This window comes from Sapajus apella, unplaced genomic scaffold, assembly GCF_009761245.1.
Source record: "Sapajus apella isolate SASKATOON/1434 unplaced genomic scaffold, GSC_monkey_1.0 scaffold59, whole genome shotgun sequence".
Taxonomy (NCBI): Eukaryota; Metazoa; Chordata; class Mammalia; order Primates; family Cebidae; genus Sapajus; species Sapajus apella.
In genome coordinates, this window is record NW_022436999.1 from 823,586 (window position 1) to 843,751 (window position 20,166).

Here is a 20,166-nt window from a genome sequence, read left to right on the forward strand (position 1 = left end):
TATAGTTTTAGCTCTCTTACTCTTGCCTCTAAAAGCTCCAAAATTCCTGTCACTTGACTTACAATTTATTGTAATTACTACTCTTCATAGTTCCTCACCCATCTCACATTGTGATTTTCATCCTTACTCAACTAAATGTAATGGCCAAACATTTTAGTTACTCTGCCTCTATTTTGACCTATTATACCCTCAAACTTGCTATAACATCAATTAAGTTCACTTTCTACCTAAGCCATGCCCAAATCCGCAGAGGCAAATGTGGATGGGGAAATAATTATCTGTCTTTAAATTCAAAAATATTAATCATCCTAAGAAGGTCACATTTGTGCAAAAGTACATTCTCACACTGCTATAAAGAACTACTGCCGGCCGGGCGCGGTGGCTCAAGCCTGTAATCCCAGCACTTTGGGAGGCCGAGGTGGGTGGATCACGAGGTCAAGAGATCAAGACCATCCTGGTCAACATGGTGAAACCCCGTCTCTACTAAAAATACAAAAAATTAGCTGGGCATGGTGGCACGTGCCTGTAGTCCCAGCTGCTTGGGAGGCTGAGGCAGGAGAATTGCCTGAACCCGGGAGGCGGAGGTTGCGGTGAGCTGAGATCGCGCCATTGCACTCCAGCCTGGGTAACAAGAGTGAAACTCTGTCTCAAAAAAAAAAAAAAAAAAAAAAAAAAAAACAGAAGAACTACTGCCAGAGACTGGGTGATTTATTTTAAAAAGAAGTTTGAGTGACTCACAGTTCCACATGGCTGGGATACCTCAGGAAACTTACAATCATGGCAAAAAGGGAAGCAGGCATGTCTTACATGGCAGCAGGCAAGAGAGAGTATGTGAAGGAGGAAGTGTTGAACACTTACAGAAACCATCAGATCTCATGAGAACTTACTCACTATCATGAGAACAGCATGGAGGAAACTACCCCCATGATCCAATCACCTCCCACCAGGTCTCACCCTCAACATGTGGGATTATGAGGATTACAATTTGAGGTAAGATCTGGGTGGGGACAGAGAGCCAAACCATATTAGTCACAATCAAAGTTCCACTTCCCTAGTCCACTCTATCTCTCCTCTCCTAGTTGACTATTTTATAACTTATGATCTCTCCTCAAACTTGCAAAATCTCTACCACTTTTGCTTTCCATATTACTAGGAACGCAGAGACAATGAGAAGTTCTATAAGCTCCCATCACATCTGCCCACTTATTTGTACCTGTGTGCATCTATTATGCCTCCTTTCTTCTTTCTATAAATTGCATGTGTTTCTATCTGAAGCTACTCACCTGTAGGTATATTAGATTCAATCCTCTCTTATCTATTCATTGATATCACTCCTTCAACTTTTTCCATTCTCTTGCATCATCTCCCCCTCTCTACTGAGTCATTTCTAGAATACAAACATATTATCTTTTTATTAAGTTAAAAATCTACCTGTTCTGACCTAATGAACCCCTCTAGACCTGAATTCATTTTACAAAGGAAACTCCTTCCAAGATTAACTATCTTTCCATCTCAAATCACTCTCCTTGTACTCAGACTTTAACACATTCCAATAAGGATTTTTGTTCCCAATGTTTCACAGCATGTGCCCTTACCAAGGTCAGCAATGAATTCAGTGTTGCTAAATTCAGTGATCAATTCTCAGCCCTTAGCTTATCAGCATAGCTATAGTAGGTCACCCCATTCTTCCTTAAAATACTTTCTAGAAAAGTTGGCTTCCAAGAAATTAAATCCTCTTGATTTTTCCTCCTTGTCCCCAGCTACTTGTTGTCAATTTATTTTGCTGTTTTCTCCATCTCTCCCTCACATCTGTAGATTGGAATACCCTATGTTTTAGGACTAGGACTGTGTGTTCTATCTATACTCACTCCCTTGCAACTTCATTATTCCCATGGCTGTAAATACTGTCTCCATGCTGATGGCTTATGAACTCAGCTCAAACACTCCCTTAAAATCCAAATCCACATACTCAAATACCTACTTGTCATCTTCAACTGAATGTCTAATGGGTCACTAAAATTGATCTGTCTAAAATTTATCTTTTGATTTCTTATCCTTCAGCTAACAACTGCCCCCCCCCACCCCTGAGGCCACATCATAGTCTTCCCCATTGAAATTAATAGCAACTCCATTTTTTCAGTTGCTCGTGCCAAAAAGTGTGGATCATGGCTAATTCCTTTTTTTCCTCTCACATTCTATATCTGATCAATCCCCTAATACTGTCTGTTCTACTGTATTGTCTGTTCTCATGCTGTTAATAAGAACATACCTGAGATAGGGAGATGAAAGAAAGAGGTTTAATTGACTGACAGTTTAGTATGACTGGGAAGGCCTCAGGAAACTTACAATCATGCCATAAGGGAAAGCAAACACATCTTTCTTCACATGGCAGCAGCTAGGAGAAGTGCAGAGCGAGGTGGGGGAAAGGCCCCTTAAAATAACTATCAGATCTCATGAGAACCCACTGACTATCATGAGACCAGCATGGAGGTAACCAACCCATGATTCAATTACCTCCCACTGAGTCCCTCCCAAGACACGTGGGAACTATGGGAGCTAAAATTCAAGATGAGATTTGGGTAGGGACACAGCCAAACAATATAATTCCACCCCTAGCCCCTCCAAAATCTCATGTCATCACATTTCAAAATGCAATCATGCTTTCCCAACAGTCCCCCAAAGTTTTAACTCATTCCAGCATTAAACCAAAAGTCCAAGTCCCAAATCTCAGCTGAGACAAAGCAAGTCCCTTCTGCCTATGAGCCTGTAAAATCAAAAGCAAGTTATTTACTTCTTACATGCAATGTGGGTGCAGGCATTGAGTAAATACAACTGTTCCAAATGGGAAAAGCTGGCCAAAACAAAGGGGCTACAGGCCCCATGCAAGTCTGAAATCCAATAGGTCACTAGTTAAAGCTCTGAAATAATCACCTTTGACTTCATGTCTCACATCCAGGATGTGCTGATGCAAGAGGTGGGCTTCCACTATCTTGGGCAGCTCTGCTTCTGTAATTTGCAGGCTATACCCCCTCTCCTGGCTGCTTTCATAGCTGGCGTTGAGTGTCTGCAGCTTTTTCAGTTGCACAGTGCAAGCTATTGGTGGACCTACCATTCTTGGGTCTGGAGGACAGTGGCCTTCTTCTTACAGCTCCACTAGGCAGTGCCCTAGTGGGGACTCTGTGTGGGGGCTCCAACACCACATTTCCCTTCTGCACTGCCCTAGCAGAGGTTTTCCATGAGGGCTCCATCCCTGCAGTATACCTCTGCCTGAACATTCAGATGTTTGTATACATCCTCTGAAATCTAGGTGGAGGTTCCCAAATCTCAATTCTTGTCTTCTGTGCACCCATAAGACAAACACCATGTGGAAGCTGCCAAGGCTGGAGGCTTGCACTCTTTGCAACCATGGCCTGAGCAGTACCTTGCTCCCTTTTAGCTATGGCTGAAGCAGCTGGGACACAGGGCACTAAGTTCCTAGGCTGCACACAGTAGAGGGGACCTAGACCCAGTCCAGAAAACCACTTTTTCCTCTTAGACCTCTGGGCCTGTGATGGGAGGGGCTGCCTTGAAGGTCTGTGACATGCCCTAGAGACATTTTCCCCACTGTCTTGGCAATTAACATTTGGCTCCTCCTTACTTATGCAAATTTCTGCAGCCAGCTTGAATTTCTCCTTAGAAAATGTTTTTTTCTTTCCTACTGGTTCATCAGTCTGCAAATTTTCCAAACTGTTTTCTCTCTTGTGTCCACAGGTGTCAAGTATCACCTCTTGAACACTTTCCACTTAGACATTCTTTGACAGATACCCTAAATCATCTCTCTTAAGTTGAAAGTTCCACAAATCTCTAGGGCAGGGGGAAAATGCTACCAGACTCTTTGCTACAGCATAATGAGAGTCACCTTTGATCCAGTTCCTAACAAATTCCTCATCTCATCTCCATCTGAGACCGCCTCAGCCTGGACTTCATTGTCCATATAATTATCAGTACTTTGGTCAAAGCCATTCAACAAGTCTCTAGGAAGTTCCAAACTTTCCCACATTTTCTTGTATTTTTCTGAGCCCTTCAAACTGTTCTAACCTCTGCCTGTCACCCAGTCCAAAGACGCTTCCATATTTTTTTTTTTGAGACAGGGTCTCACAGACTGGAGTGAACTGGTGCAATCTCAGCTCACCGCAACTTCTGCCACCCAGGCTCAAGTGATTCTCCTGCCTCAGCCTCCCAAGTAGCTGAGATTACAGCTGTGTGCCATTACCATTGGCTAATTTTTGTATTTTTAGTAGAGATGGGGTTTCACTGTGTTGGCCAGGCTGGACTTGAACTCCTGACCTCAAATGATCCATCTGCCATGGCCTCCCAAAGTGCTGAGATTACAGGCATGAGCCACCATGCCCGACAGCTTCCACATTTTCAAGTACCTTTACATCCATGCCCCACTCTCTTGTACCAATTTACTGTATTAATCCATTCTCGTGTTGCTAATAAAGACATACCCAAGACTGGGTGATTTATAAAGGACACAGGTTTAATTGACTTATAGTCCAACATGACTGGGGAGGCCTCAGGAAACTTAAAATCCATGGCAGAAGGGGAAGCAAATATATCCTTCTTCACATAAAAGCAGCAAGGAGAAACGCAGAGCAAAGATGGGGGAAAGCCCCTTATGAAACCATCAGATCTCGTTTGAACTCACTCACTATCATGAGAACAGCATAGAGGTAACCATCCCTTCCATGATATGTGGGAATTATGGGGACTGTTATATAACTCAAGATGAGATTTCGGTGAGGACACAGCCAAACCATATCATCTACCTTCAGACTTGAATCAGAATCTGACTACTTCACACATCTCCAGTGCTAATAGCTTAGTGTATTAGGCCATTTTCACACTGCTATGAAGAATACTTCAAGACTGGCTAATTTATAAAGGAAAGAGGATTTATTGACTCACAGTTTCAGATGGCTGGGAGGCCTCAGGAAACTTACAATCCTGGCAGAAGGTAGAGGGGAAACAAGGCATGTCTTACATGACAGCAGGAGAGAGAGAGAGAGCAAGGGGAAATGCCACACTTTTAAACCATCAGATCTTGTGTGAACTCACTTGCTATCATGAGAACAGCATGGGGGAACCACTCCCATGATCTAATCATCTACCACCAGGTCCCTCCCTTGACATATGGAGATTATAATTTAAGATGAGATTTGGGTGGGGACACAGAGCCAAACCATATCACCTAGTCTGAGTCACCATTTTAATAATAGCCTCCTATCTGGCACCAAAAATTCTCAATCCCCCAGGGAATTCTGAATACAATAGAGTGACCTCATTGAAAGGTAAGTCAGAGCATGTCAGGCCATGTTCAAAATCCTGCAGTGGTAAGAGGCTAAGTGATCTAGCTCACCATTCTCATGTGGCGTCATCCCGGCTCTCCTTATTTTCTTGTCTCTATTTTAGCTGCCCTGGCTCCTCCTCACAGATCCTCAATGCTCCAGGAAGTCTCCCGACTTGGGCACTGAGCTCTGGCTGTCTGGAATGTTATTTCCCTCAATATCCATATGATTCAATCCCTCATCTCCTTTCCATCTTTACTCAAATGTCATCTTCTCAAGGAGCTCTTCCTTGAATACCTATTCCAAGATTGCAACATTCAAAACTTCCCATCCTTTTTGTGTATTTTATTTTTTCTCCTTGGCCTTTATCGCTACCTAAAATTCTGCAAGTTTTCCTTACTTATTTCTTCCTCTACCAGAATATAAATTCCACAAGGGTAGAACTTTTTATCTGTTTCATTTACTTCTGAATCTCAAGTCCTTAACAATGCTTTGAGAATAGTTAATATTCAATAAATATCTAAACGAATAAATAAAAAATGAACTACTGAGCATATTGTAAAAAGAACCAGAGGAAATTTTAGAAATAAAAAATAATTGAAATTACATACCTAAAACCTGGATTAAAGGGATAATTAGTTTTCAAAGAAAGGCAGGATATCAACAAAAGGGAGATATTTCATGGCTCATTTATGAGGCTAGCATAAATTTGATACCCAAACCAGCAACTATGGTAAGAAAAACAACAGACCAATGTGGCCCATGAAATAGATACAAAAATCTTAAACAATCTTATTGAACAAAATCTAGCCATGTGAAAATGATATAGTAAAATTACATACATAATATATTATATATGTATAATATATATAGTAAAATTCCATTTACATAAACTTTTTAATTAGAAAACACTAACAATACAAGTATCCTTCATTACCCAAATCTATTTGGGATCTATTTTGGACTGAATGTGTCTCCTCCAAATTTATATGTTGAAATCTAATCCCCAATGGCATAAGGAGGTCTTTGGGGGATTTATGAAGGAGCATCCCTCATGAATGGAATTATTACCTTATACTGAGAGGCCAGAGAGCTTTCTAGCTCTCTCCACAAAATGAGGATACTACAAAAGTCAGCAGTCTACAACCTGGAATGGGCTCTTACTAGAACTCATGATGGCTAACCGATCTCGGACTTCCAGCCTCCAGAACTGTGAGACATAAATTTCTGTTATTTATAAGCCAACCAGTGTAAGGTGCTTTGTTCTAGCAGCCTGAGCTGAGTAAGACAGAACCTTAGTTCAAACAGTGACAATCTCAATAATGAGTTGGGATACTTATCAGTACTTGAACTGGGTCTATTTTTTAAGTTAATATACAGTAATACTGACTGTGTGTGTGTGTGTGTATGTGTGTGTGTGTGTGTGTGCGCGCGCACACATCCTGTTCCATGAATTTTTGTTGTTGTTGTTGAGACAGAGTCTTGCTCTATAAGCCTAGGCTGGAGTGTAGTGGCACAATTTTGGCTCACTGCAACCTCTACCTCTCCCAGGTTCAAGTGATTCTCCTGCCTCAGCCTCCCAAGTAGGTGGGACTACGGACACATACCACCACAGCCAACTAATGTTTGTATTTTTTAGTAAAGATGGGGTTTTGCCATGTTGGCCAGGGTGGTTTCAATCTCCTGATCTCAGGTGATCCACCCCACTCAGCCTCCTAAAGTGCTGAGATTACAGGCATGAGCCATCATGCCCAGCCCGTTCCATGAATTTTGGCCTGCAGAGACAGTCATGTTTCCATCACCACAATCAGTACATGGAAATGTTCTATCGTCTTATAAAACTCCCTCTTGCTGTTTTTTGTAGCCACACTTGCCCTGCAACTGCCAGTCTATGAAAATCACTGATCTATCCTCTATCACTGTAGTTTTGTGATGTATAGAATGTTGTATACATGAAAGCACAGAGCATGTAACCTTTGAGACTGGCTTCTGTCACTCAGAAAAATGACCTAGAGATTAATCCAGGTTGCTGCTGGTATCAACAGTTCCCTGGCTTTATTGCTGAGTATGGAGAGACCACAGTTTGTTTATCCATTTACCCCATTCACTGAAGGATGTTTGGGTTGTTTTCAGTCTTTGGAGATTATGAATAAAATTGCTATATTCTTCAGTATACTTCAAAAACAAGTTGCTATAAACACTTACATACAAGTTTTTGGGTAAACACAAGTTTTCATTTCTCTTGGATGAATACTCAAGAGTGGGACTGCTGGCTTGTATGGTGAGAATATGTTTAACTTTGTAAGAAAATGCCAAACTATTTCCCAAAGTAGCTGCACAATTTTGCATTCCTATTAGCAATATGTGAGAGTTCCAGTTGCTTCACATCCTCACCAGCACTTGCTACTATCAATATTTTTATTTTTAGCCATTCTAAAACGTATATAGTGAAAACTATGACCTTCTGGTTACTGAATTTTGAAAAGCATATAGGCAGATTAAGAGATTTATCTCAAATGTTATCTTAATTTATTTGGTTACTTGTTTGGATAGCAAAAGATACATGCCTAGGTAGTAATACTATGAAGAAAACAATGAATTGATTAGTATATGAGCAGACAGTGTTTAGGGAAGTGGATGCAATACAGTAGATGCACAAGGGGGCTCTAAGATATTGATAATATGTTCTTTATAAGGCAGGATGGTAGACAGATGTGATGTGTTTTATTATTCTTGACCTGCCCATGTGTTTGATATATTTCACAACACAACATTTTAAAAGAAAGATGAACACACAAAACACAATACAAGGAATGAAAAATATTTTAAAACCTCTCTTTCAGGACTTCAAGTACGGTGAGTTAAAAAAAGGAAAATAAAAGAATTTTGTAGAATTTGAACATAACACTTTCTTTTTTTTTTAGGTACAAGTTTTAATTGGATCATTTTTTGGTCCAGTTAGCTTAGATTCATCATATGCTTTTACTCCTGCACGATTAGTCAGTGTAGTTATTCAGTACCTCGTCTATAAACCACACTGTGTCACTGCTGTGGCTAGTGCTAACGAAATGTAAAGTACGTCCTTCGTTCTCAAGGATCTTATAAAGTACCTGAGCAAACAAAACTAGTAACCTGAAGTACATCATATCATACCACTGTTAAAATCTTTCACTGAGTCTCTATTATAATTAGCATTCTGTGTTCAATAAGGCTTCTTTCATTCCCCATCCCATCCCCTTAGCATGTTTTTTTTTTGTTTTTTGTTTTTTTTTTTTTTTTTGAGACACAGTCTTGCTCTGTCACACACTTTCTTAAAAACCTGTTTAAACTTAATTTCTTTAATATTTCGGTGCTTGTGTTTATCCCACAGGCAAAGTTGTTAATGGGCCACTTTATCAATGGGCTTATTTATTTCCAGAGGCCTCAATCTACATGCACTCGAAGGGCTGGTCATGGTAAAGTCATTCTAAATGATAGGCAACAAGTAGCTTCTTCCTAGAACTAAGAACTAAGACTGAGTCAAGAAACATTCAGACGTCCCATCAGGCCACAATCTAGACTTATAACTCTTTGGTAGTTCTGATTGTTACCAGCCCCGGAAGGAGGTGTTACCTGTGACAACACTGGGGATTTTGGAGAGAAAGCTCTTGACTGTTCTGATGGGTACACCCCCTGTCTTGTCATCTTGCATCTTTGTAATGATGTCTTCAATCTGAAAGAGGTTCAAAAAAGAAGTGTTATTTTCTCCCATAATGTAATCGTAAATGGTACCTTTTTAAACAGCTCAAATGTGTAAACTTGGACGTCAATGACATATCAGAAAAAGTTCCCATCTAATCCCTCAATAAATACAGTATCAGTATTTGCTATCTACCACATGCTGGGTATAGGGAGGTCTGAAATATACATACAGAGCCTAAGTCATGTCCTGGAACAAGTTTCCAGTTCAATGAGTTATGGAGGAAGAAATACATTAAAATTCTTGATGGGATCCAACATATAATTCAATATGTATGTGATCACAGTCTCCTTCCTTCCCAAATTGGGTTTATATATAGGTTGAAACATATGAAATTTCTACATTCAACCCCGACCCCTTCCACAAAGGTAATTTCTTATGGTTCAATCTAATATGTTGACATAGATTAACATGCCACTATTGCGAATTGCAGACAGGGCTACCTTTGGGATCAGAGAAGTATATGTCTAGAGTCACATGAGAGAAAAACAAGACATGGAAAGCTCTGATCTGAAGAAGCTGGAAAACAGCTCTCAGTGGTCATAAGTGGTGATGTGTGGATAGCTATTTGAGCCTGTACTAAGGTGGTCAAGGACAGGATCTTCTTTTGGTAAGACCAGGCTATCAGGAGAAAAGATCACAGTGGGCTGTGACATCTTACTGGGGAAAACAGAACAGAGAATGAGGATTGACTGATGAGGGCATAGGTGCCTAAATTGGGAAACCAATTTTTAGCTAATAATTTACAAGCCAGAGTCATTTCCTGATCAGAAATATTCAGAACAGGGTACAGGAAAAATTCTGTATTAAGGACAGATCTTTTTGTTTGGGGAAAGGAGAGCAACTGAAGGGGAGAAAATAATGTTTACTATTATCACGTTTTATTTTCCTAACCAATAGAAATATCTTCGAAACACCAGGATGGAGTCTCTGAATGAGTCCTTAATAGAGGTTCATAAGGCTAGAAATGAGTCTTACAGCTCACTTATTCTAACATACCACTATTGCAACTTGATGTTAAGTGATTTACTCGAAGACATATGCCTAATTACTTGTTAGAGACAAAGTTAGGGCATGGCATGACATCATCATCATCACTAACAGCCAAAATATGTTAAAAATTTATTATGTATGAGGTACTATTCTAAGTATTATACACACATTATCCTGTTTAGTCCTCATAATTACTTCGTGACATAGATTCTACTATTATCTCCACTTTTTCATATAAAGAAATGAAGATTTAGTGAGGCACATCAATCAGGGTAGGGTGGATTAAGTTATGGTAGCAAATAACCTCCCAAATGTCAATGGCTAAGCACAAAGGTTATTTCTATCTCATGCTACATGTCTAGTGCAGGTCAATAAGGGAACTCTGCTCATTGGAGTTACGTCACCTTGCATGTTGCTGGTCACTGTGCCAGAAGAGAGAATTCTGGAGAGTTTCTCAATGGGTATTAAACAGTATAATCCAGAAGTTACATAAAGCATGCTTGCTCACAATCCTTTGGCCAGAACTGATCACATAGCACCACCCAACCACAAAGGAGCCAGGGACTCCATCATCTGGGTGCCAGGAGGAAAGGGGAACTGAAGATCTGTGATGAACATGAGCGACAATTGCAGAGCTTAAATAACCTTTGCAACCTTTGCAGGGTCACACAGCTACCCATGTGTGCAGCCAAGTTTGAATCTAGCCATAGATCCCAGAACAGCATCTAACCCCTGGGCCATTCTGCCTACCAGTAAGATTCCCAGAAAATCAGCCAAGCATGGAAACCATTCTCACTGGATTCTTCTGGGTTTCTCTAAGAAGTACCAAAAGTGAAAAAGAATCCTTAGCTCCCAGCCTTTCAGAGGGTAGATGAGTGTCATGCTAGAAAAAAAAAAGTCATTCTCTGAAGACCTGAATTCTGTTAAATGAAAACCGAAGAGGGGGTTTTATCCTAATTCATGTTAATAATCTCAGTTACTGCTGGCCTTTTGTCTCCTAAACTCAACCCAACAATTGAGAGCAGTTTGAGTATTATTCGATAGCCAAGGAGAGCTATTCCTAGAAAAATGGTCACATTTTCAAGGTAATTTATGTTTTTGATCTAGCATATTATTTGAAACCAGAAGTATCAGTTACATTGATGGTTTCTATGAAAATGGCCAGAAAATCATTGAGAATTGGAAGGAATCCAATTCGATTCAGGTAGACCCCTGAGTGGACCTTAGATGGTAATGATTTACACCTCTGCTGCCGTTGGCTGGATTTGAAGGACTGGCTCTGTGACTTCTTTTTCCTCCACTCAGTTTGTTATCTCACCACACAACTGAATCTTAGAAGGCTCATTTACTAAAGAGGTCCTATCTCCTTATGTTGGCCCCACAACATACTAAGAGGTACATCATTCATCAGGGGTCACAGCTAGATAAAAAGGACAATCCCCTCAAATAACAGACAGAAGACTGCACTCCAGGAATAGTCTGCAACATCACAGGTGTGGAAGAAGGAATGATTGATCCCCAATTTCTGACTGTGCCATGGTATTAATAGGTACTTGGATACTTGCCCTGGCCTCATGGTGAGCAGACTCTACCTCTTCTCTTTTGGGTTTGGCCATGTGATTTGCCTGGCTACTGGGGTATTATTGAACATGATAGGAACAGAGACTTGCTGTGTACTGCATGGCTGCGGTTACTGTCTTCTCTTGCCCTCTTACCATGAGAAAAACATGCCTCAGATAGTTGTTATTCCAAGAAAGATGAAAGACATCTGGAGCAAATGATACTGAACCCATTGCTAGATCAGCCAAACTCAGCTGGCCTGTAGGCTTGTGAGTAAGAAATAAGTGCTTATTTTTGTAGATCATGAAGTTTTAAGTGGTTTGCTCTACAGCAAAATTATGACACAACAAGGCTCTGAAAAAATTGCATTTATCAGAAAATTCTGAAGCCACAACAAATACTTGACAATCAGAGTCAGTGAATTGTAGAATTGGGGTATCTCTCAATCACCCTTTCTAAGAATGAAGATATTCAACTTATTCCCACCCATCTATTTAAAAACTTAGGGACTACATATACTATTTAGGCAGTCTGTTCCTTTGTTGTGTCAGACAAATTTTTGGTGTTGTTGTATTTGATTCTTGGGCACAGTCCACTACAATATCGGCTAATAATGCTCTCTGAAATTCCTTGTCATGGTTTCTGGACAATTCCCAAGAGTACAGATCCAATGAAAATTACAAGTGGGCTCTCAGGAACTGATAAAAATAATTACAAATCTTTTTTGAACATCTATTTTATGATCGATACTGCCCTAGGTATTTTAAATATTTGATTCTTTAGTCATAAAAGTTATTTAATAAAGACACTGAAATTGAGGCTCAGAAAGGTCAAGCAATTTATCCAAGGTCAAACAGCTAGCAAGTGGCAAAGCCAGGATTCCTACTCACATCTTCCTGACTGACGTACAGCACAGTTTATCCAATCTAAAGTTCATCTTCTATTTCTCAGACATTTAGAAAAACTTGTTTACAACCCTTCTCTGAGTAGTGTGACTATTAGGTTCATCCATGAGGGCAGCTCCTGGAAGGTAATGTTCAGAGGCGTGAACCCAGTGAGTGGCCCAGAGACGGGCTGATCCTAGGAACCTTACTTCTCCTAGCGCCATATGCCAAGGTTGCTGCTTTGTTTGCTGTGGATCCCAGGGTGAGCACCAGTGGAGTCTGGAGTTGGCCCCTTACACTACACGACCCATTAAGTCTTGAGCTGAACCTAGCACCCAAAGAAAGCTTTTAGTCTCAGTACCACCTGGTACACTCCAAATTCTTAACCTTTTGGCTCTAGTATTTTTAATTCATTTCTTCCTTGCTGGACAATGAGTATAATACATTTTACCTTACAAAAGGGGCAACTCTTTGTCTATGGCCTTAGTAGTTGATTAAAAATACAGAACAGAGATATATATACATAGCCTCTCATCTCCCCCCTTAGATTCAAAGCCTTTGTTTAGGCAGAGATTATAGTTGGGTTTTCATTTTCATTTTCTTAGTTAACATGAGTTGAGTATCCACTCTGGGCCAGGTGATGCTGTAAGAGCTTTACCTTATAAACTCACTGAATTCTCACAGGAGGTAGATTATTATATCCCCATTTTATAGACAAGGGAACAAAGATTCATCTTTGTGTCTTCACCCAAAGCCTGCCAACAACCTTTTCAGACACAAGGCACTTAATACCATTTGCATCGAAGGGAAAGTTTAGCACAGGCCTAAAAGGGCAGAGGAGGATGCAGAGAAATTGATCCAGATAATCAGATTCTCAACCATCTCATGATTTATTTCTTCCCAGTGAATGCTGCTGTCTTGCTGTGCAGCGCTCTCCCCCTTTGTCCCACGGGCTTGGTTAGATTTATCCTCCACTGGTAGACCGTGGCTTCTGGGTCAGGGATGGGGTGATGGGAAGGTATAGAGACTTACGTTTTCCTGACTGTTCAGTTCCTTCTAATGCCTGACACCTTTTGTTCCTAAAGAAGAGCAAAATCAATTCCCCGACATCCTTTAAGATGAAGTTCTGTGTCATTAGGAAGGCTGTTTGGACTTAAGGGTCACTGTGCCCATCAATAAGCAGGTGGCCCTTATCTGACAGGCAAATGATGCAGAGAAACCACTTGGCCAGCTCAGCTGGTTCTGCCTGGATGGGCCAAGCCATGGGAACATCCTTCTTCAGGGAGCTCAAAGCTCAGCACTGACAGGCAGGTAAAACATTCTTCCAAACAGCAGGGCACTGGAAACCATTATGCCATAGAGTGGGTTTTCTTTTAAATGAGAAATACATAAAGGTGGATACAATTCACCGAAATAGCCCCAAGAGTGTGAGAAAAGAGTGAGGAGAAGCAATCTTCTCTTTACAAACAGAAGCCACAGAGAGGCAGTAGGAAGAACGTCGGGGAAGAACCCAGGACACCGGCTGGCCTCAGCTTCTCCCACGTGCTGTGTTGACCTGGGACAAGTTGCTTCACCTCTCTGGACTTCACTTTTCTCTTCCCTACAGTGATAGGCCTGGTTGCTAAACTAGGTTTCTCATTCTCAAACTGGAGAGACTTCTCTGACTTGACAATATAAAACTCTGTCTGTGAGGGAAGGGCAGGACAGGAAGGCAGGTCTCTGGGCTCTTCTCCACGCTGTCTGCCTTACCAGGTGGATTCACACAGAACATGTCCCTGAGCTAAGATGTGCAAGGTGGGGGAAGTATGTTGGGCAGGACTGGGGGTTTCTGATGTTTCCAGAAACTACGCTGGGCAGATGGCATCAGAAACCAGACAGAGCTCTGACCCAGAGTGGCCTCACACTGCTCCTTCTCCATCAGCCCACGCCCCTTGTTTCTGCTTGCACCCGTGACACTCCTAACAGAAATGACAAAGGGCAATATTAGTTTTGTTTCTATAAATTAATGATCCAATGAGCTAATTCATTTAGCACCTTCAATTTTTCCCCAGTGGAGACTTTAAAAACTTAAAGTATAGCAAACTATATTGTGATTTTTTAAAAAAATCCACCACGACTTCGACAAAGCAGCAGAGAGTATGCCTCAAGCATAAAGGCCTTTTTTTACTGAAGCATTTCATCTTGACTTTGCAATCAATTGCCTGTTTCTAGCTACTAATGACCGTCACTTTGGAGTCTGCCTTTCACCAAAGGCCCCTTCTGTTTTGGTGTCTGCAAATGAGTGAAACCGATTCCTCGGACACCATCTTATCAGCCCAGAGGCAGAAATCTGAGCTGACTAATGATAATCATATTTCTTAATCCAAAATGTGCACGCTTCATTGTGTAGGCTCTGCCCCATATGTGTTCCAAAAGATCAGGCCATTTCTCTTTTTTATTTTTAAAGACACAGTGTGTTGCTATTTCTGACTTTTGCATGTATTTGGGTTATGTACTTGCTTAGTGGACATTCACTGAGCACCTCCCAAGTGCCAGGCACTGTGTTCATTTCTACAGTAATGCAAATAGTAGAAGACAGAATCTGTTCTTCCTCATGGACTAAAACATTTCAGAGTGACTTGGGGATCTAGGCTTACAGTTAAGGCTGTGTTGGAGGCTGAAGAGCTAAGCACGGGTTCCAAGGAGGCTGGAAGTGAAACACTAAGGAATGCCACTGCAGGCCCATGGAAGGAAACTGTCACGGCGCCCTTCCTCTTTCCCTGCCTCCTTTATCACCCCGTTCAAAGGCTGCGATTTCAGGGGCACAAGGGGAATTTGGGGATTCCACCTGCTAACTATGACAATGATCAAAATGCCTATTAATTTGTTTTCGGCTAAGCCTATGTTTGGATTGTTGTATCTGTTTAGAACGCTTTTAATGGAAAGTAACCACCACAATAAATCCAACTTCCAAAGATGGGGGCTGATGTTTTCCACATAACACACAGTTCATATGTGGGTGGTGCTGACATGGCTGCAGAGGTTGGAATCTACGAACACCACCATCTTGGGCGTTCCCTTGTGGTAGCCTGAGAGCTGCCCAGCTCTAGTCATCCCTTCTCTGCGAAAGGGGGGAAGTGGGGAGGGGGAACAGCTGCACTCATTCCTTTTATCAGGGAGAGCACATTCCTTCCCAGAAGACCTCAACAGATCGCTGCTCAAGTCTCAGGCCAGAGCAGGATCACATGACTACACTGAGCTGCACAGGAGGTGGGGAAGAATGTATTTAACTTTTCCAGCCTCTATACCACATGGAAGCAGGGAAAGAGAAGAATGGAAATGGGTTAACCATGTAACGCTGTCTGCCACGAGACCCCGTGTTAAAGAACACTCGTCTAGGATGGTTGGGCCGGCCCTGAAGCCTCTCTGATCTGTTTCTCACACTGCAGCCTGTATGATACTCTTAAGAGGGAAAATCTGAGGGGAGGGATAGCACTAGGAGAAATGACTAATGTAGACGATGGGGTGAGGGGTGCAGCAAACCACAATGGCGCGTGTATAACTATGTAACAAACCTGCACATTCTGCATATGTACACCAGAACTTAAAGTATAATAAAAAAAAAAAGGGAAAATCTGATAATCTAACTCCCCTACTTAAAATCTGTCCATGGTGTCCCAGTGCTTATCCTGTTATAAGCTCTTATTAAACCCTCTGTGTTTTCTCCACATCAACAATCGCTCTAATTTGCATTTATATCTCCCATTGGTGTGTTTCTATCTCCCATTAGAGTACCTAACAATAGGTACTCAGTAACTATTTCATGAATGACTATATCAATGAATGAATGAACAAATGAATGACATGAGTGCTATATTTTTAAAGAACTTTATCTTAGATTCCAGCATTCAGTGAGACTCAATATATTAAAAGGGTCTTGGGGGTGGTGATGTCTGCAATTTACAGTAAATTTAGTATTTACACTTAAGATCACTTTGCTTTGGGAATGGGTTCCATAAACAAAACTCTCAAGATTTCATGAACCTTAGCAGCAATGTTCAAGGAAAGGCTCCAAAGGCATCCATGTACCAGTTGAGTGGGGGGCTGGTTCCCCAACATACTGTGCCTGACATTACCAGGGGCAGCAGTACAAGGGCAGATGGATGAGGCAGCATTATTTGTTTTGTCCCCTAAAGGCTTACTTTTACAGTTTTAATATTGCCATATGGAGTGCTTCAGAAATTACTTTTATGGAAAACATTTCATTTTCTTTCATTTAATTGGAGAGAAAAGCAGACAAGAATGACTTTCTAAGTCTGAGATGAAATGGCTTGTTGATATCTTAGGGAAGATGTCTTTCCCCTGAGCGTGGCTAGAATAGCCAAGCCTTAGAAGGCATCATCTTTCTTGTTTAAGAATCTGTTGTTTGCTTTGCAGTTTGAGTGGAGCAAGTCCTTTGGTTAGGCCCCGGACTGAGGAATCTCTGACTGCAGATGGCCACCAACAATGTAGATGAAGACGATAGATATTGGCTGATGATATTGGCTGATGAAACATTCTAGCAACTGCAGAAGATCTAACATCCCTTCACTCCAATTTCCTCAAGTTACCTGAATTTGAGGGTGTCATCCGCTTCTTGTTGGGATCCATCCTTCCTTTAAAGAAAAACATGCTGATATTTGAGAAGGGTAAATTGTTCAAGGCCAAGTGAGACTGTTGGATAAATGAGATTATTGGCATGAACCAGAGCTGGCTCTCTGGATCACCGCACCAGCTGGCCAGGGCAGCTGCCAGGGAGGCCTCAGCTCACCTAAGGCTTTAGCTGAGTGGAAGAAGATGCAGAAAACGGGGCCATGCCATAAGCAATAAAGTTTAATACACACTATAGAAGGCAGAAAAATGTTCCCCCAAAAGGTATCCATGTCCTAATCCCTGGAATCTATGAATATGTGACCTCATATGGCAAAAGGGACTTTGTAGATGTGATTAAGTTTAAGGACCTTAAGATGGGAGATGACCCTGGTTATCCAGGGTAGGCTCAGTGAATCACATGAGTCCTTGAAAGCAGAAGACCTTTCCCAGCTGTAGTTGGTTAGAGACAGATGTGATGATGGAAAAGGGGTCAGATAGATGAGACTTTGCTGATTTTGAAGATGGAGGAAGGGGCCGCAAGCTAAGGAATGCAGGCAGCTCCTGGGAGTTGGAAAAGGCAAGAGAACAGATTCTCCCTTAGAGCCTCCAGAAAGAAACACAGTCCTGCTAGCACCTTGATTTTAGCCCAGTGAGAACTTTCCAGGTTTCTGACCTTCAGAATTATAAGATAATAAATTCATGTTGTTTTCAACCATTAAGCATATGGTAATTTGTTATAGCAGCAACAGAAAATGAATATGCACAGTGATTCCTATCCACTAGCAAATTTTGGCTAATCAGTATTCCACATTGTTTCCAAAATAGATTAGTATGCATTTCTCCTTTTGGGCAGGCAGGGGGTGGATTCCCCAAACTCTGTGGCTCCCTCTTCCCTTCTGAACAGCTTAATGGCCAAACCAATCATCATCCAGGACTTGTGGCAGCCCATGTGGGGAAGATGTCAGGGATGATGCCTGTCTATGAATACTAAGTCACTGCCTCCATGGCATTTTCAATGCTGCATTTTTTTGGTTTATCTGGGATCATGGGTGGCTTAGAGGTTATTTCTGGGAGATTTTTTTTTTTGAGATGGAGCCTTTGTTGCCCAGGCTGGAGTGCAGTGGCATGACCTCAGCTAACTGCAACATCCACCTCCTGAGTACAAGTGATTCTCCCACCTCAGCAGCCCAAGTAGCTGGGATTACAGGCGTCCACCACCATGCTTAATTTTTTTTTTTAAAAGAGTCTTGCTTTGTCACCCAGGCTAGAGTATAGTGGTCTGATTTTGGCTCACTGCAACCGCCCAGGTTTAAGCAATTCCCCTGCCTCAGCCTCCCAAGTAGCTGGGATTATAGGCGTGGGCCACCATGCCCGACTAAGTTTTATATTTTCGGTAGAGATGAGGTTTTGCCATGTTGGCCAAGCTGGTCTCGAACTCCTGACCTCAAGTGATCTGCCACCTCAGCCTCCCAAAATTCTGGGATTACAAGTGTGAGCCACCAAACCTGGCCTCTGGGAGCTTCTTAATCGGGTGACAGTAGCCTATTTAAGCATCACAAGCATAAAAAAACAGAGATCCTTTTTAATTTCTCATCTCACATTTTACCCAGCCACATTTTGTAACCCAGCTCACCAAGGAGAATTGTATATGGAATACCATGTGGCACCCTAGCCCAAATAATTCAGCCAGCACTGTGAAAGGCTGCACATTTGAACATAAGGCCTTTAATATTAAGGTTCTACAAAAATATTCAAGTTCTAACATACATATCACCTTTCCCTTACTGCTACAGAGAGGTCAATAACCTTGTTTCCAAAGAAAAACATGTCCATCTAGTGTCCTGGACTATTACTACAATTTCTTCCTCCTGGAAAAGGGCAAGGGACATAAGATCTTGTCCTCCCTCTGACTCCAAGGATACCCTGGACTCTAGGATCACTCATCCTTTCTCGTTTACTTCCTGTCCAACCCTTCCTCAAACCAAACAAGTGAACTAGCAACTAGAGTGAATTTGAGGGGCTTGGAATAATTGATGTAAATTATTTCTTCAGTGAAAGCCTGCTATGGCATCTTCCTATGGCTACAAAATAAATGCCAAGTTCCCTACTATGGAATTCAAGGTCCTCCATCATTCGGCATCAACCACCTTTCCAGCACCACCACTTCTCCCAGCCCATTTTGCTTCTGGACATAAATACCTGCAAACCCCTCCTACATCTGCCCTTGCTGGTCATGCTTGTCATCCACCCACAACACGCCCAGATCCTTGTCCTTCTTCTAGGCCCTGCTCAAAAGCTACTTCCCCTAGGAAACCCCTCCTTGATATTCCAATACCTGCATCCATGTGTATTATACATGTTATTATGGTTTGGCCTTGTGTCCCCACCCAAATCTCATGTCGAATTTTAATCCCCAGTGTTGGAGGAGAGGCCTGGTGGGAGGTGAGTGAATCATGAAGGCTGACCTCCCCTTTGCTGTTCTCTTGAAAGTGAGTTCGTTTTCATGAGATCTGGTGTTTAAAAGTGTGTAGCACTTCTCCCTTTGCACTCTTTTCTTCCTTCTGCAGACAAGTAAGATGTGACTTCTTCCTCTTCACCTTCCACTATGACTGTAAGTTTCCTGAGACCTCCCAAGCCATGCTTCTGGTACAGCCTGTGGAACTGTGAGTCAATTAAACCTCTTTCCTTTATAAATTACCCATTCTCAGGTTCTTTATAGTAGTACAAGAATGAACTAATACCCATGTCTATATTTTTTATTCCCCTTTCCCATTCCAAGGCTGAGAGGCAAGAACGTGAATCAAGTGTTTCTCCCTCTGCTCCAATCACAAGAGCCACACACCCCTACTTAGGACCAATTTCATTTTCATTTTCTTTTTATTTTGAGATGGAATCTCACTCTATCACCTAGGCTGGAGTGCAGTGGTGTCATCTTGGCTCACTTCAACCTCTGCCTCTTGGGTTCTTGCAATTCTCTTGCCTCAGCTTCCCAAGTAACTGGGACTACAGGCACATGCTGCCATGCCTGACTAATTTTTTGTATTTTAGT

General features: G+C 41.7%; 1 protein-coding gene across 11 annotated transcripts in view; it reads right to left on the reverse strand.

Annotated features, from left to right (window-relative positions):
* RGS6 (regulator of G protein signaling 6) overlaps positions 1-20,166 on the reverse strand; it is a 627,092-nt gene that overhangs the window by 194,559 nt on the left and 412,367 nt on the right. For all 11 annotated transcript variants that reach the window (XR_004259060.1, XM_032245700.1, XM_032245707.1 and 8 more), the window contains exon 3: positions 8,943-9,042. Coding sequence is in view for 10 of the 11 variants with exons in the window: in XM_032245700.1 (XP_032101591.1) it covers positions 8,943-9,042 (100 nt within the window). In the remaining variant the exon portion in view is untranslated. The remainder of the gene's footprint in view (positions 1-8,942; positions 9,043-20,166) is intronic.